This window comes from Tachysurus fulvidraco, chromosome 22, assembly GCF_022655615.1.
Source record: "Tachysurus fulvidraco isolate hzauxx_2018 chromosome 22, HZAU_PFXX_2.0, whole genome shotgun sequence".
Lineage (NCBI taxonomy): Eukaryota > Metazoa > Chordata > Actinopteri > Siluriformes > Bagridae > Tachysurus > Tachysurus fulvidraco.
Genome location: NC_062539.1, coordinates 15,112,888 through 15,132,490, shown reverse-complemented (window position 1 = coordinate 15,132,490; position 19,603 = coordinate 15,112,888). Strand labels below are relative to the sequence as shown.

Here is a 19,603-nt window from a genome sequence, read left to right as displayed (position 1 = left end):
CAATGTGGCTTTCTAATGCAGGTGAACTTTAGGACACGGCTAGTCTGTTCTATGAAGTCTTTATAGACTGATTATAGACTTCATAATCAATGTTCTAGTCATTGAAAAAAACATATCCTACATGTCAACACAGCAGAACATTTAGGCATGTCCATGTCTGTCCTTTAATCTCACAAGTATTATGGTAACAAATGTACTGAGAATTCTAGCAAATCTTGCCATGCTATACTGTAGCTTAGCATTCAAGCTTTCACGAATGCATTTAATAGGTTTAAACCAAGCATAACTTTCAGCTAATATCTGGTTAGGTTGAAGCTCTAATAAGAGATGATTTTGCTGTGACTATTGCTATTAATCTTCACAAAGAAAAGCAGGAAACACTAAGGTAAGTATAAAGGAGACTCTGATAGAAGTGGGAGCAGAAAGCCTGTGGTTTGGTTCAAGATGGATGGCCATCACTCCTGGACAATCCTTAGCGTAAAACCTGATACTGTGATGATGAGCGTGAAGGGAAGCTAATTCCGGATCAGCTTTTTCAATCAGGAATGATGAGTTCAGCAGCTAAGATGCAACTAACCGGTCGCAGGTCAGTATTTTTTATTAACCGAGGGACATCGTGGTCTACACTACGCTCTATGTCAAACTCTAACTTAGACAATTCTTTTGTATAAATATGCTAACAAAATGATGTGTTGAGCGACAGGAACTGCTGCACTTTCTCTCTCCTGAATATCTACTGAAATCCAACAACATGTTTTGGCGTAAATGCAAGATCACAATATACCACTCTGAAATTGTATATGTTCAATAGGGCGGCTTTCACAGAAATGCTCTAACCTTGTTTAAACCGCCCGTGAAATTGATTTGGCAAAGGAAGCTTAACTCTGAATTTGATGCTGTAGGAGAAGAGCAATTGAATTTCCTGCTACATATTACTTATTGTTTCCCCACAATATCAAATCTGCTCTCGCTTTCAGCCGAAACGCTAATGGGCCATTCACAGCCTCCCACGCGCTAAGCTGCGCCAGTGAAAGACCTAGCATGCCAAGCTCCTGTCTTAACCCCATAGAGAAAGACATTAGAGGGGTTAAGAAAGAGTACAAACACACACATGCTGAAATATTCCACTGGATCTGTCATTAGTCTACTGCAGTTATAAATAAAGTAAAAAAACGTATATGGACGGCATGCCCCGTCAAGAAAACCTTGGCTGATTCGGAAATCCAGTACTGGCCATGTGGAAGCGTTCAGCTATGAGACTGACAGCAGGAGGACAGACAGAAGGAGGGAGAGTTTGTTTTAAAATGGGTTTGAATAAACTCTGGTGTGTTATTCACCAGCCCCTGGCAGCAGCTGCTGAAACCTTTCAAATCCCCACCACGTCGCACCGTGAAAGAGAGCAAGAGTGTGTGTGTGTGTGTGTGTGTGTGTGTGTGTGTGTGAGAGAGAGAGAGAGAGAGAGAGAGAGAGAGAGAGAGAGAGAGAGAGAGAGAGATATTAAATGTTTCTCTAGACTATAAGTGTGTACTTTTATGTGTCCTTTTGGACAGCTGAAAGGCCTTGAGCCAGGGGCATGGCTACAAGGGCAAGAAGGCAGTGGCAAGACTGTGGGAGCCAAGACTTATTACTTTGAATCACATCTTTGAGCTTTCCTATACTCTTTTGCACACTTTGGACTGCGTTTGCATCTCTAAAGCTTCGGAGAAGAATATTTTATGCCAGTGACCCTTTAAGCAGGGTCCAGCCTTCCTAAATATGGTCTTGGTGTCTTCCTAAATTAGGTCCATGTTGTCTTTTTCTGCCTGTCCAAAGTTTTATAAAGAAGCAGAAGCTCCTGGTGTTAATCTTCTTAAGACTTGATAGTACTAATTAAACATGAACTTAAAAAGCAGTTTCATTCACAAAACGTATTGATTTCAGAGCTACTAATCCACACATGGCTGTAAATTCCTTTGAAATAATAATAATAATAATAATAATAAAAAAAAATCACTTGTAATGTCGTGTCCCTGGGATTTAATGTGCGCCCGATTCCCCCTTGCGATTCTACGCCCATCACAGCTCTATACACAGTCTTGAGACACTCACACAGCTCTCTATCTGCTTCAGGTGAGGTAGACACTCCACCTGTTTGATAGAGGCTGATGCTGAAGTGTGAGCTCTGAGGCTCCCTTGAGCATGATCAATTACAACTGTTGCCAGGGTGAGCGAGGAACCCAGAGGGATACAAGAGTCTACTAGACCCAGACAAGAGAGGAAGAAAAACAAACCCCCGCACAACACATATCGCCAATGAGACTCTCTGTCCTACACAGAACCAGAAACGCCTGGTTGCCAAAATTAGACAGATACTCTAACAACAGTGGCTGTTTAGATTGGCTCCGTTTGAGACAGGCCCTGTTCCCTTTGATCCACCAACCTCCGTTAGTCTCCCTGCAGGGCTCGTCTTCCCCATCCCCCTCAACTCTTTGCTATCTTCCTCTTCTCCTGCAATCACTTCCTCTCTGTCTCTGGGGAGGCAAGGGTGTATGTGTCGGGCGCCATCCCTTAGGGTGTTGTATGTGTGTGTGGAAGGGGTGTTTACATGGTTAGGCCTGCTCTCCTGTGCCCTAATCAGAGATGTGCAGAAATGATTTACTATTTGCTCGGCTGCACACACACTCATTTCACAATGCCCTTTGCACAACAAGGATCTGACAAATGTGAAAACCATAACTACCTTTCATTCCTAGCTGGCCTATTACATCATCACGGGGCACGCTGCAACAGCGAAACGAAGCCATAACGTGAGCGCAGATGTTTTTACCTCAATAAAAGTGTGCAACTTCTTTAAAATACACTTTTGAGAAATGTGTTAAGGATTAAACGTCCGCATTTCCACATGTGCCGGTTCATGACAAAGCTCGCCAGCCATCTGATAAGCAGCTTTTGACAAATGCAACCCGGAGAGCCAAGCCACAAGAAGAGAATCATCGTCTTACGTTCAGATATACTGGAAAAAGCAGGAGCATATTGAAGCAATCACGTCTGAGTTTAATGGGATTTATAACATCAGCATTTGTACGCTGCCTCTTTAAATCACCTGTTGCCTGTCAGTCTTGATGTCTGATTTCAAACCACTTTCTCTTTTCCTCCTTATATAAATATATATATACGATGCTGGCATGGTGTCCAAAATGATCAAATCAGCGTGGGCTTTAATGGTCTCGGTCCTTCATAGGACGAGTGCTCGGACAAACCTTTCTACCTAACCATTTTTAATCACTTTTATCATGTCTCAACAGGGAGAATCCATGGTTTCCTCTCCTTATATGCCATTGTGACCTTTCTCTGGGGTAATGAACTGAAAGTGACATGGCAGTATGTTCACTATTTGTTATTTAGTGGATGTCCTTTTTTAAGCAACACCAGACCTTTATTATTATTTTTTAAATGGTTGGCATATTTTAAACCCATCTGCTAGTGTTTCCCCATGCTATTAATCCCATTACACTTATGCTAGCTTTTCCACTCCACTGTCCCATCCACCCCTTTTTAGGAATTCTTTAAATGCTTCTATGGCTCCTACATCTGGATGCTCTGAAATACCCATTAAGCAATATACAAAGATCAGAATCCACTAGGGTCCACTGAGCATCTCCTCCAACTCTTATACACACACACACACACACACACACACACACACACACACACACACACACACACACACACACACCGTGCGTGCTGAGATGAAAAAAAAAGTAGCACAGACATATTCATAACTCATAAAGAAGACAACAGACTCAGTTTTGTCACGTCCAAACACAAACAGCATGGATGCAACATGCATAAATCATGACCGTGCATTCAGCAATCCGGTTTCACCACCTGTAGGTTTTTTATCGCTTCGCGTTTCGCTCTCATCGTCTGAGCGTCTTAGCGGGGGCAGGGAATGCGATTCCAGTAAAAGTCCTGCAGGTTTAACATAAACACCAATGACAAGACTCGACGCCCACAACCTCCTCGGCTGCTTCTATTTTCCTGAAAACGACATGCTTGAACTCTTCCATGAGGAGGACTGGGAATGACTGCTGGAAATTGAGTGACCGCTGTGCCTGAAATGCTGGATTGGTATTGGATCATGGATTTCACATAGATTTCCATGTTATTTGTATAATTGGCATGTGCATTTTTCTGTTTTTGTCAATCTGTAGTTAAATACTACTGTTATCACCTATAAACAAATTGTCCCTTATCAGATTTTCAGCTGTTTATTTGAAAAATCATTTGTATTTGATCATTAACGAGATATATATATATATATATAAATTTACGGCGACTCTGCAAGAATAGACTGAACTGAGACATTTATTCCATTTTTAAATTCCATGCCACTTAATTTCAAAGGAAAAAAAAAACAACCCAAAAAAGCGTGTAGTTTAATTCTTCCTTGCATTTTCACCTCCCTCATAAAGATCTCCTGTCTGTCTGTAGCACGGTATAGTAACACGAGGAATTATCCAGCCTCAAAGTAATCCATAGTCACCAAGTTATTAGTTACATAAGTGGAAATGAGATGAAGTACAACATATGTGAGGCGGACACTTTTATGGGTCTACGGCTTGAATGGGATTTAAAACATGCCATGATTCATGTGAGAGCCAGAAGACATTAAACAAGTGCTGTTAGAAGCCACTGAACTCAAGCGTACTAACTCCATCCACTATAGGAGTGAAAAAAGGGGTAGGTACGTTACTTCCTTTCATTAAAGGAGTTTCTGCCTGGGTAACTTTCATGGAGTCGGAGTAGGACACGCTGAGCTATTATACGTGTGTAAAAAAAAAAAAATATGGACGATTTTGTGTGGCTTGACGTGATTTACAGTCAGGAAACATAAGCTAATTAATTCATTTTGAGAAACATCATGGCCGGTGTAAGAACTACACATTATTATCTTCTAAATCTTCACAAATGTGCAAAGTTCACCTGCTATCGAAGGTTATCTCATCTTTTTTCCTCCACATGAATGGAAATGATATAAAAGCAGGTGGAAACCCTACTTCCTCGATACAAACACTGAAGGTTGCCAGAGCTCAGATTCTCTCCCCATTTTTTCCTATCAGTCTGGCTGCCTTATTTCATAGATGCGTGATTAAATGTGTCTGCGTGTCTATGTATCGTCTCGAAGGTGTGTACGTATCAGCCTCTTCCTGCTCTATCTGTGTCCCAAGATTACACTGTATGTCTCGGGAGCTTGTGGCCAAGAGCCCTAACTCTCTCATTCTGGCTGAGAGATGATGAAGGAAAGAAAGGCAATAAATTGAGCCGTGAAAATTCCTTCCGCTCTGTTTCGGGCCCCACGTTTACAGATCTCGGTAGGGACGTACTGTGTGTGGTTCGTTCTACTGAAATCAAGAAACAGCCAGCTGTGGGAGCTACAGGGAAGAAAAGTCCTTTTCATTTTTAGACGCTTTCTTTCTCTTGACTTTGTTTTAGTGAGTTTTGTGGCAAAAGGGAGAGAGAAGAGAAAGAGAAGGATGGAGGTAAGCCAAGATCAGCAAAGCGCTCGGCTTCCCCCAGCCTTGCAGCCTTGCAGGAGCTTCGCCTGTTGACATCCTTCACGGCGGGATTCTTTCTCTTGGTGATTATAAACAGGAAACGTAATTAAATGGGAATTTTGAACGGTTTTAAATTGAAGTTTTAAGCAATGTGGCCAGAACTAATGGCACAATTACTCAATTCCAAATAACAAATAAAGTTTTAAAGTGCATGGTGTGTTGAAGAAACCAACAGGATGAATTTAGGCCTAGGATTCCAGCGTGACATGATTTGAGCCAAGCTTTTTCCAAGCCACAACTCTCAAACCCTCTCCCAGGAGCGTAGAAGTACCAACCCACAAACCTCCACCACATAAACTCACGGCACATGCCGCCTCCTGCTTCCTCCCTCTTCTGTAGGAGCTACCGATCCCCCTTCCATCAGATGCTTTTAGACATTTGCTCTTAATAATGTGGATTAAACATTCATGTATTCAGTCCTTCAAGCCTGCTATATTTTGCCCAGATGGAAAAAAAAAAGGTTTTAATTTTAAAGTTTCCTCATCAGACATGAAGAAAGCCAATTTGTTTAGACGGTGACGTCGTTACACACCAGACAGATTCCATTGCTGTGACTCGAGCACAGAGATAATGATGGAGTGGCTGAAACTGGACCTCTGTGAATGAGCCGAACGAGCTGCGCCACAGAAACGAGCCTCACTCGAGAAGACAAGGCTATGAAGTCAGACCGAACATTAAGAGACTGTTAACATCATCATGAAGCACTTTAGTGCTTCGATGACTTCAAAGAATCAGAATCCAAATGCTGACAAAGAATTTCACCAAGTCATTAACATACTGTTGGGGCCAAAGGGCTGGGTCCAAAAAAAAATGAAAACATTTTACCACAAGTGAGATACTGAGATAAATCATTTTGCTAGCGTTTTCTACGAGGCCTTTCTTTTCTGTGTAGTTTGCTAATGCTTGCATTTAATACTTTTTTTTTTTTTTTATCAATGTATGACTCCATATTTATGAAGCCATATAGGATACTTATATTCCTGTTCACTATCAAGCATCAATACTCATTATAATGCTGTATGCTTGAGAACTAGTAATTATATAGTTATAAAGCAGCTGTTATAAAGCAGCTGTTATAAAGCAGATGCTAAAGCATCTACTAACGATTATGCGATGAAAAAAAAAACATGTTATAGAAAAATAAAATGACAACAACAATAATAATAATCTCTTAGATCATGTGAAGCATCTGACATTCAGGTAAGTAAAGTTCATTAGTAAGACAGATGCAGGACCCAGACATTCGGAGCCCAGTGCATCTGATTAATACGTGCTGTGGTGTAGATGGAGCAGACTGGATGTCTGATTATCTAAATCGATCAGTCAATAAAGCAAATTCAATTAAACTACTGCAAAGTCTGGAAGCTCCTTATGACACGCTAACCTTCAATCATCTAAACAGTTACTGTGCACTGACATCTGCTTTTCAGGATGATTATTTCCATATTTACCCAAGTGTTATGCTATAAAAAGGCTGTGAAGGAGTGTATTTGTTTCATTTCCTGTCTCGGACATGGACGTTAGTAAAGCAGAAATGAATCAGGTCATAAATTGTGGAGTGTTTGTCTGTAGCCGATAATAACAAAAGCAGACGTTTGAGGAAATTTAACTTAAAGCACTACTGGGTTCATATGTTTATTGGATTGGATTTAAATTTCCAATGGCTGAAATCATGGCAACAAATCCCAAATAGTGCAGTATTTGACAGTCTGGTTGCCTTCCTAGCCATCTAACCAACCCCAAAGCCCTTTGCGGCCACTGTTTAGGTCTTTGGTAATTGTTGGAAAGAATAACGTAGGTTCCCAGTGGTTCACTCATCTTCTAGATTCGTAATCCGTAAACGTAACAAAAACCCGAAGCGTGTCCTCTCTGCTAATGAATAATGAAGAAAACCACCACCACCACCACTATGTTTTACCTATCGATAAAAACTGAGGGCACTTCACTAGAAAAGCCCCAATTCTTTTTCGATTAACTCCGCCTTCTTACACCAAGCCACAGAGGTCAAAGTTTGAATGCAGTAAAAGCCGAGATAGCCTCAAGCAGTGTTCTCGAGCTCCCTGAAGACGCTCTAGACCCTGCTATTCCCAAAATGTTTGTGACCTCCACCTCTTTAATGCAAAACTCAACCTCAACCCAATGTGGGCTATGCTACAGCGTTAGCGACTCAGCAATTTCAGCACGGGCCGGACGCACTCTCAATCATCATTAGAGGTTCGAGTGGAGTCCTGCTGCTCTGGGCTTGCTGCCAGCACGCGTCAAAGTTTCCATGAGGGAAGCCACAAATCGGGGAGGGAGGAAAGGGGGGGGGGTCACAGGGATCCTCTGTAATTTAAGACCCTTGCTCCATTAGAAGAGAGTAAAAGAAGAGGAGATGAGGACGGAGTGTGGAGAAGTATTTAAAAGTATGAAAAAGTATTTCTTCAAGTGTATTAATAGAAATTCATGATGGTCATTGAGTGTTAAAAAAAAAGTTAAAGAAACAAAGTATTTCAAAAACATTTCCAGGTTGAAGTGACACAAATCTGAGTTTGACCTAAGATCAAAATTCACTCTCACTCATCCCACTCACTTTCTACCGCTTATCCGAACTACCTCGGGTCACGGGGAGCCTGTGCCTATCTCAGGCGTCATCGGGCATCGAGGCAGGATACACCCTGGACGGAGTGCCAACCCATCGCAGGGCACACACACACTCTCATTCACGCACGCAATCACACACTACGGACAATTTTTCCAGAGATGCCAATCAACCTACCATGCATGTCTTTGGACCGGGGGAAGAAACCGGAGTACCCGGAGGAAACCCCCGAGGCACGAGGAGAACATGCAAACTCCACTTACACAATTCACTTTAATGCTCATATCACTCTCATAATCATTATCCACCATCATCAGTGTGACAAAATGCGACAAACTGATGACGGCGATAGAAGTAACCGTACTTCATAATACTTTACATATAGCTAAATGATTTAGTTGCAACCAAAACTGAGAAGTTTTCAGATGACGAGCTTCTTTGCCGACCTTACGGCTTATATGCATACAGTACAGTTCGGGATGTTCAGGAGCGCAGCTGGACTGAATCTGTCGCACTGATTAGTCCTGCTCACGTGACTGAAACCTAATCAGGTCCTGATAAACCAAATGAGACTTACACATCCAAAATCATTAGCCACCCACTTAGAAAGATCTAAAATGTTAACACTGCTAGATACTGACTTAACTCACATTAGAACACATATGATATCACCCCAGTCCCACCATGCATCGAGTCCAGGCTTTCATTGCTTAATTAGTTGCCTGAAGCAAATCCCACACCCCTGTTTTTCAAATGCTTCCCCAAAATGCCATGTGTATTTTTTAACATCTTGTGCCATATTCATTGTAAACCACTGTGAATATGAAAGGGAATGACCCAACTATAACTGTTATTGGACGCTGCCCAGTTTGGAGACCGCAGGCTGGATTACGCAAGCGCTAGACACAGCAACAAAAAAAAAGAAGAAGAAAAGGGGGAGACAGAGACGCTGTGAAAAAAAGAAGTATGTTTTTGATTTCAAGTAGCAGTGAAAAATGTTCCCTGTGTCCTCAGTGTCTTGGCGATGGACCTACCAGCCTTCAACACTTGAGTGGATAAGAAGTTGTTTATTTGGATCCTTTCAGCAAAGAAGCTACCGCGTTTGGCATGGCAAAGTGCTGAACCCAGCAAGAGTTCAGCTAGTGAAAATGGAGAGCGGTGATGATAACGTGTACTTATACTCCTGAACATCATGTCCTCTTGTGTAGTTAGCAACAGTGCTGAGTGCTGGGCAATTTGAAAAGGCTTTACACACACAAAACCTCAGGGTTCCTTACTAGACTCATATCCAGCTGTTGAGAAGTAGACTAATTTCTTAGGGGCTCACTCTCCAAGATGTCTAATGAGCCTGGCTAAAGGAGGGCTTCAGAGTGTTGGTCTGCTCGACTGCACCAGCGTTGTTTATTTCATTTCTCGGCTTGTTTGAAAGAGAGGGAGACTGTGCAGATTCCTTCAGAGGATGCAGTTACCACCGCACACTTACCGGGACTCCAGCAGCTGACCACAGATGCTTATTCAAGCATTAGTGCACGCAAGATGGCGGCTCTGATCTAGCTTTTTTCTTTCTTTTTTTTTCTTTTTTTTTAATGAGACGAGATCTGGAGGCTCCCTAGCCAATCGATATGCTTTCCTGCAGCTCACTTAATGTGAGTGTAATCACAGGCCGAATGCATTTGGAGGCACGAAAGCTAAAGTGACCGAGGATGAGGTACAGGGTGAAATACAGAAAATGAGGTTATGGCTTTTTTTTTTTTTAAAGTGAAATCCGGAATACTTTCACATTGTGCCGACTTGCGGGGCAGCTGCTAGGTAAAACGATCCAATAACGAGCTTTCATAGTGCACTGAAGTGAGCTAAAGTTTCAGCTCCATTCGCTTAATACTACCATAGTTCACAACATATGAATAAATATGTCCTTTGGCATTATGGACTTTATATGTGATGAAGTTATACTCGATATTCGTGAGGTTATTCGATTTTTTTTTCTTTCCTGCCACATAAAGAATAAGAGCACGGATCTGCCTGACACCAACAGATAATAAACTCTAGCTGGACACAGACAGATGATAATTTCTAGCTGAGTGTGAATTGACATGACGTTCAAAATGTCACATCTGACCATGTTTGAAGTCATTAACAGGGCTGATGACAAATAGATGACCTCGGCTCCCTCTGTGTTGTTTATTTATGAGCTGAGGATGTGGTGATGACAGATTTAGTGAAGGCTACGTTCTAACTCAATTTCTGTTCAGCCCTTAAATACCCCCCACCCATACAGCCAGACACACACACAAACACACACGTACACACACACACACACACACACACACACACACTCACACACTCACACACTCACACACAAGCCAAAAAGCCACATCTAAGCTTCCTATCGCTTCTTTCACTATTAGGACTCTTGTTAATGACTAGTACTGGAACCACTTGAATAACCATATAAACCAATATTATGGTTCTGGAAAATCAGCAATGTTGCTTTTTAGCTTTTTCGATTTTTTATCTGGTATACTTGTTCTTTAAGTCAGAGATGGCTTGTGAAGCATATTAAGGGGCCATAAATCCACCATTATCATTCTTTTATTGGTACAAGTCTAATAACTCAAACGCAAGCAGTGCCGACATAATGTCAATTTGAGTGTAATGATGAATTTAACAAAAAATCGTTCCGTTGCTTGACATTTTCAGCAATAAAAGCTCTTTGGCTTTAACACTAAGTCAAATTTTGAAACATTTTTGTATGAAGTTTATGAAGTAAAAAAAAAAAAGTTCTATAAATGATCTAAGCCCAAAGCAGATGTACAAATAAATGATGTGTGCTTATGCTCCCATTCTGGTTCAAATTAAATGGTCTCATATTTATTACGCCAGTAGCTGCAAGTGACCGCGTGGGGGTGGTGGTGGGGGTGGTGGTGTTGGTGGTGGGTGTTGCAAAGATGTGAGGTAATTATGAGAGAAAAGGTGGGAGATCTCATGGCCAAACATCCAATGGCCCCCTGTGCACTGACTGGCAAGGTGCCAGGGGGCACCCCAAGGCCCCCCAAGCTCCCTTGATGACGCCAACTCAGAGCTGGAGGGCTCCACGGGGAGGCTGGGGGAAAACAAGGGGCCACGAATCCAATTCTGGAAAAAAATAGATGGCCTCAGGAAACCCCTACCCATTGTTTTGCTTCCTTCATTAGAGCTCGTGTCAACAGTCTGGGCTCACGGCGCGTGTGCCTGTGTTTTCTCTCGCCGCTCCCAACCAGACCCCTGACCCTGGCGTGTTTGGACAGATTGTTTGAAATCCCACTGTGCTAATTTACTGCTGTCACGTTAACGGGTGTATTCGTAACTCCCCTATCTACGCACATACACGTGTCTATCCACCTGCAGCTGGTGGAGCCCAAATAAACAATGTGTAACAGGTTTTAATATGGCACACTATAGGAATGACTATGAACACAGTAAACAACAAATGCCCCAAATACAACACTCCACATGCCCAGAACTTGGGATTTCTATCTTATCCCAGTTTGATCACCAGATTGAGCTCAACAAGATATAAGAATATTTAAGCACTTGAGTAGAATTCAAATGGGATACAAACTATGTGATTCTGCAAACTCTTGACAAGTACAGTAGAAGATGGGAAAGAGAAAAACACAACTGATAGGAGACAGTTGGGAAAGGTTTTGACAAGATAAATGAGCCAAACTAGGAGGCAAAGAACACTCTGAAGACTTCAGCACAATCCGAAATTGGTCGTAGTTTTTAGTTATCCTAGCCTCAGACCCTGCTACTAAACCCTGCAATTCAAAAAATGCCCCCAAATGTACAGTAGTAGCTCTGTACTGTATGACTGTATCTGTCCACATCTGTAATCTTAAGAGAATACTGCTTTGCTGAACCAAATTTGATACTTCTCAAACTGGAGATTCAAGACAAGTTCAGTCAACTTACCGCTACTTATAACTCTGGGATATGTGAAGTAAACATTTCCACTATTATATATGAGGATATGTGACTTTCTTCTACCACTAGGTAAACCCAAACAGGTTAACCACACCAACCCAAACATTTGGTGTTTGGGTCTGCTTTTTAGTCTTAACCCATTTGTATGTTTACCACTTCGCAAAAATGTGATGTCCTACTGTATTTTGCAGGCCTTCAATTTTGGCTGACTAACAATGCTAAACTATTAGAATTGTTCCTAGATTAAATTTATGATAGAAAAATTATGGTTTCATAACCTACCATCATCCAGATACATTTGGTCAAGCTCCTGTGGTTCTTGTTTGATGGTAACAGGCAATGCAGGGGAGTCGTGATCATCTGCTAACAGGGTGGGTGGGCTTCCTCTTGGCTGGGTGGAGCCAAAGGTGGCCAGATAAGGGCTTTCAGCTGCAGCCCCAGGTGTTGAGGGATGGGAAGTAGGAGAGGAGGATGGACTACTGTTGGGGTAGAGAGGGTGGTATGAGGGGCTGCCAAGGTGTGGACTACCCTGAGGGTGGTGAATTGCGAGGGAGGCAGGGTCAGGGGAGCTGGGTAAGGCCAGCCCATGGTGAGTGGAAGGATCCTGCATGGATGCCATACCTCCAGGTATGGCAGAGTGTGTAGGGCTGTTGCTCAGGCACTTAGGAAAGGGTGCAGGTGACAGGTCATGAAGCTTAGGGCTAGAACTGGGGGAAGAGTATAGCATGGGGGTGGGGCGAGACGCACAGGGGGCATAGCTGGCCACCATGCAGGGCTCAGGCTCATCCAAAGGCATCATGGTAGGTAGTCTCTGCTGGCCGAAGTAGGCATTTGCATGTATGGACATCCGGGACTCATAGTCATCAGCCGGCTCTGTCTTTATCATCGGAACTGCAAGAGAAAGGGGGGGACGGGCAAAGTGAGCAAGACCGTGGACAGTAAGTTGCTAAAGGAAAAACCATAGATGTGAGTAAGTAGGAAAGATGGCGAATGTGAAAAGGATACCCTCTTAAACCAAATCAACTGTTCAGAATAAGAGCTGGAGAACTCTGCTATTTTACCACAGGACACAAAACAGAAAAGAAGAAACAATGAGTCATCAGGGATAGCTTCACAGCTGGCTCTAATATTGAAATTCTCTTTGGACTGGTTTCCAGCTCTAATGTGCTATTAGAAAGTATATTGAAAGAGAGCAAGCTGCTGCAGGAGCTTTATATCCCATGGGCTCCACATTGGGTAACCAAATGTTGTCCTAAAGGACAAAAAAATGGGAATGAAAATGATTTATTTGTGATTAGGTACTTAGAACTGGTTGAGTGAGTCCGCTCAGCATGTGGTTGCGGAGGCTTAGGGGAAAGAAAACTGAAGGAAGTCCACTGAACAATCCACCTCAATTCAGACAACCCATCATTTGTTTCCACAGTACACTGAGTCACTTAAATACAGACAATTATTTCTAATTATCTTGCATAGTTATGGTTTCTAGGTAGACATATTCTACATTTCTATCCACTACGTACACAAAAAATAACAGTTTCATTGAGGGAAAAATGAAATTGACAACCTTCTTCACTAGAAAACTTCAACCCAATACCTCAGAAATCTATTTATGCTGCAAATTACTGATCGATTAACATTGTTACTTATTGACTTGTTGATTTATTTCCACCAAACGTACAGCACCAAACATGTAAATGTTACAATTGGAGAAAACCTACAAGCACTCTAAATCAACTTGGCTAGACACATCTCTAATGAACCCAAACGAGATTCCTGTCCGATTTCGGATCTTGTTTCTAGGTTGTTAGTTTTTTTTAACGAAATGGATCTTTCACACCAGCGATCCCTAGCGCTCCACGGATTTACGTCATTGCTGTCTGCTCTAAGTGGCGTGGGAGTGCTGTGGGTGTCCCCGGACACCCAGCCTGGTGCGAGTCAGCTGCTCCCATGATTTCTGGCTCTCCCTAAGCACTTCCTCTAGAGACTACACCTACCAGCCCTGGCCTGGCTGTTGTTTGGTGCATTTGGAGTGAGACTCTTTGCCTTAAGTCACCTTGGGATAAATATGTTTTATTTATTTATTTTTTATTATGATGGACAGGTGATTCAAAAGCATGCAATACTCTGTAGTTAAAATGTAATGCCAAAATGTCCATGTTAATTTCTGTTGGATTGGTGTGGATTTTTGTCCTGCAATGAAAAGCTAAGCTAATCAATATCTGGTCTTGATTAAAAAACTGGCACTTAAGTCTAAACCGGGACTTCAAAACAAATCTGGTCTAAGTCAAACCTTAATCTTTTTAAGGGAAAACGTAAACATCTAAGCCATATTAATAATTCAATCTACACATGAACAAAACTAAAGCAGAGGTAAAGATCTATTTTCCTCTCATTAGACTTACATCTTCATGTATTTCTTCTTCCAGCTGTCTAAGATTAGTTTGAGACGTTTTTATTCATAGCATCATACCCCCTGTCTATCTTTCTCTCTAGAATCTCTATGTAATCTCTATCTTGCTTCTATTAAAGACATCGGGCCTGACGTGGATGTTTACAACGTGTGACTTTTCTCCTGAGAGCAGTGAGTACAGAGGGACTCCAGCAGTGCTTCTGAGGATCGGTGTGAAATGTGTTAGAAACGAAATGTCCAGTCCTTTTTGTTTTTTTAAAATGTCAGCAACAATTTTGGACAGGAATATTACAATCACAGTATTACTTACACAAAAGCCAAATACGTTGTACAGATACTTTGTACCTAAATACTTTGCATGCTCAAATCTGATTGACTAGAGGGGGTTAATTGATTTTCTATAACATTCCGTGATTTATTGCCTTTCTCAAAATGTCATTGTACCATGTATAGTTGTTTTTTTTTTTTGGAAGGAGTGTCCAGTGTCACTGCTTTGTTTGAGCTGTTATAGCGTAAGTCATATTTTAGGAAGTAATATTTAATTAATTCCTCAACATTTAAAAGTAACTATAATTTGTCATTCTTTAATTATAATCATTGACAATATGCTTTGGTATAAGATGATTAAGTGTGCTGTTGTACACACAAGGCGGAGGCGGGAATCAAACCCCGACCCTGGAGGTGTGAGGCGAACGTGCTACCCACTAAGCCAAAATTTTAGCATGATTTAGCAAAGTCAAACAAGTTATTTACTAAATGAAACTTCTAAGAAGCATTTAATTTATGTTCCTGGGTAAGACGTCCTATTATTTTTAGATAAGAATGATAAAACGAATAGAGTATGAAGCGTCTAAAATACTCGCAGGTCTGTCTATCAGTTTACACCTAAAATAACAACCCAGGCTCTTCTGCAGTCTCACAGTTTAGCAGTTTTAGACAGAAGGGAAGGATGAAGGAGTCTCCGTGTGACACAGGTGACTCTTAATTACGTCACGAGAGCCTAGTCATAATTACAAGCCCCCTGGCAGGTGCAATCTGGTGGCCAATATGGACCAGTTGGTTGTGTCTGTCACCGGCTCAAAACCGTGCCAGCTCCTGCCCTGCCAGCGCTAGTTCCAGTTCCACACAATCACGACAAACAGCATGTTCCCTCAAAACTGGCAAACTATCAGTCCCTAAACTTGGACTGCTACTTTTCCCGGCTCTTCGAGGACAGAACGTCTCGATTTATGAAGATCATCAAGGTGAAATAAAGGAGACGTCTCTGAAAAAACTTTTGCACGGCGTCTGTAAGAGAAACGTCTGTCCTGCATCTGTCCTTTGTAAATACACAGAGTAGACACTGTACGTATGAGACAGTCAGTTGGTCTTGGAAAATGGACACGCTGTGTGTTGTGGGTGTTATGCCACACACAGAGAGTTGGTTTTATGGTGCTTAGTCATGTTTTGGTTGCTGGACAAAGCCACAACTGGCTGAAACATCTAAAGGCCTGCACAGCAAGAGGTCAACAAGCTTCCACTGACATGTCGTGTGCTTCATTTTAACTCTTGTGTTCTGTTTGCGCTTATAGACGTCCCATTGTTGTCCGTAGTCATTTCATTTGATAGTTAAATAAATGTGCTTATTTAAAAAATAGTAAACAATTTTAATTTCCTATTAGTTTTTGCATACTCACTTCAGGTATTTAGCAATATATAGATTCAAATATATATGTGTGTGTGTGAGTGTGTGTGTGTGTGTGTGTGTGTGTGTGTGTGTGTGTGTGTGTGTGTGTGTGTGTGCATAAAAGAATAAAAATTATATTGTTTCCCTGTTTCTTACATACTATTTTTTTTCCTCGTTCAAATTTGAGTCAGAAAGTCAGAAAACTATTAAAAATCTCACACACACACACACACACACACACACACACACACACACACACACACACACACACACACACACACACACACCCGCACACAGACTTATTTATTATACTTTTTTCTAAATAATATTCTCTAAAATAATTTTCTAAAAACTACAAAAATATTTCTGAGAAATGTATCATTTAATTTAAACATTACTATATATATATATAAAAAAAACTATGATCCGTGAACATACCGTATGCAACTGACAAATTCATCTCAATTCTTCAATTTTTCTAAATTTCTACACATTTCTAGACTTTTCAGTCTTCTCCAGGGCTGCACAAAACCATTCTTTTCCTCTCCAAATGACCTCAACATCATCTCTGTGATTTATAGCTGAGTAATAAACGTCAGTTTACTTTTAATTATTTATTTATTTATTTATTTTATTATTATTTTTTTTACAATATTGCTCCATTTACAGTCGCTACTTATAAAGTCATTTTGAAAGGAATAAAACATAAAGGCTAAAACACACCGCCCTTCTATTAAACACCACCCTTCTACTAAACACGACTTGAGCTGAAGAGGCTGCCGCCGTTCTGGTTATTAATAGAACTCGATATTGTGAAGGAATCTTTGTTGTGCTTGCAAAAATAAGAGGGATTCCGAGAAGCGACGGCTAAAGTGGGCTTTCCTCTGTTCCAGCCTTTCTTTTTTGCCTCTGTTTTATGTGGTTGGTGAGAATGTCTCTTATTTGGAAGACGTGAACAAGACGCTGCGTCACGACTTTGCACACGAGAGAGTTGTTGGAAGTGCGACTGGAAAAGTGACGCTCACGTCGGGAGCGAGAAAAGCGAGCACACACACACACACACACACACACACACACACACACACACACACACACACACACACACACAAACCCACATTCCTAATACTTCTTTCATCCGCATAAGTGAGAGTTTTACAGCGTTGAATTTATCTCTCCTGTATTTCATTTTTATATCATTCTAGACAATAATAAAATAAAATAAAATGTATGAAACCCATTATATAGAAACTGCCAGCTATTATCCCACCTAATAAAAAACATATTTTATGCTAAATGAGGTGAGAAAATATACTTCTACATATAGCAACGAGTGAGAATAGATATAATTCATTGCACACACACACACACACACACACACACACACACACACACACACACACACACACACACACACACACACACACACACACACACACACACACACACGTTGAATGTTAAATGGAACAGGTAGCAGGTAGAAGAAAAGAAAAAAAAACAGGTTAAAAGCGTTAATCCTGATAGATGGAACAAACCGTGTTTTCCTTTTTCACAGTATGTTTTTCAGTCTTCTTCATAAATTAGCAAGGGGAAATCCCTTAGTCTCTTAGGATTATATCAATAAAACGTGATGTTAACATTAACCCTGGAAATATTACACTAGCTTTATTTGATTCATGAAGCTGAAAGTATTCTGCATCTAAATGTATTCACTATTCCAGGAAAATTGAACTGATTCGTGACTTTACCCCTAGATTAACAAATGAATAAGCATAAGATAATATATAAAATCAAGCCTCTTTTTTTACCTTAAAAAATCCGGGGGTGGAGGGGAGGATGCAAAACATTTTGCACTCAACTGTAAGCTCGAGAAGGTGCTTGGGCAGGAAATCCTGTTTGATAGCTCATGAGAATATATAACGCTATACTGTATGTAAAGTAGTAACGTTTGTAACGTTGTATTGTCTTCATCCTTGCCTTGTGTTTGATCCGTTATCCGTGTATTCCATGTGTAATTATTTCTCATGTCTGAAGATAGATTATTGTTCTTATCCAAAGTGTCCGGTATTTTTCTCCTCTTATTCCTAACTCTGGATAAAGACATGTTGTCCTATTGGGCATGATGTTAAATCTGAGCTTTATTTTTCTGAATTTGTCTGTAGCCCAAGTTTCCACTTCAGGAAGATTTTGGACATTCGATAAGAATGTTAAGATGTCAACTGCATGTGGTCTTTGAGGACAAGAACCTCAGAATCAATACACAATTGTCAGACTGGGACATTATTCATAATAACACTCTCTGGTGTTTATAACAGTTTATAATCACACCCACCAGTGTCACCCAAATGAGGACGAGGTTCACTTTTGAGTCTGGTTTCTGTCAAGGTTTCTTCCTCTTCCATCTAAGGGAGTTTTTTCCTCACCACAGTCACCTTAGGCTTGTTCATTAGGGACAAATACAAACACATTCAAATAGAAGTCTAATATTATTATTGAACTTTTTGTCCTAGATTTCTTATGTTCTGTAAAGCTGCTTTGAGACAATGTCCATTAGCATTACTTCCATTATTAAAAGTGCTATAGAAATAAAATTGAATTAAGTTAAATTGAATATTATAGTATATCATAATGTTGGGTTTCCTGGGATTTTGAGCTTGTCTTTTTGCCTGGTTTACAGTTCAGGATTGCCCTTTTGTTATCTCTAATTTAACCTTTGGAGTTATAAATATCTGGGTTCAATACCAAGTACTGCCAAGCTGCTACTGTTGGGCCCTTGAGCAAGGCCCTTAACCCTCTCTGCTGCAGTGGTGCTGTATCTTGACTGAACCTGTGCTCTGACCCCAACCTCCCAAGATGACATATCTGAATAAAGAATTTCACTGTGCTGTAATTTATGTGACAAAAATTCTATTCTATTCTATGATTTCATCCAGTAAATCTTGTGCTAAGGTTACTGCAAGGTTAGCGTAATCAGACTCTTGCATGACTAGGAATAGTACAAGTTGGAGTCAAATCACAGCTGAACGTCTGTGGAAACTTGGTTAATAGTCACAGCATTGGCTAAAAACCTAGTAACTCAGGTTAAGGCGTGTTAGCTAGTTTCTTAAATTTTATGGTGCAATTTGAATAATAATAATAATAATAATAATAATAATAATAATAACTACAATGTACATTTCCTGAAGAAAATGTGAATGGTGCTTGCAGGTGGCAAGTTCCCTTCATCGTGCTGAGTGTTTTGATATATGACATGTCCATGTTGCGCTAACTTTATGATTTCGCTTATTTTGGGGGCGGGTCTACACGTGACATCAAGTGAATACCCGGTGGGGTGCCAATACTTTTGGACAAAAGTTGCTACTAAAATAAAACTTTGTCCGGAGTAA

The 19,603-nt window shown here is 40.9% G+C and overlaps 1 protein-coding gene across 2 annotated transcripts in view; it reads right to left on the bottom strand.

Moving 5' to 3' along the window:
- The window catches only part of LOC113640328 (nuclear factor of activated T-cells, cytoplasmic 1-like), a 62,008-nt gene that overhangs the window by 7,475 nt on the left and 34,930 nt on the right, over positions 1–19,603 (bottom strand). For both annotated transcript variants that reach the window (XM_027142777.2, XM_027142778.2), the window contains exon 9: positions 12,427–13,035. In XM_027142777.2, the coding sequence (XP_026998578.1) occupies positions 12,427–13,035 (609 nt within the window). The remainder of the gene's footprint in view (positions 1–12,426; positions 13,036–19,603) is intronic.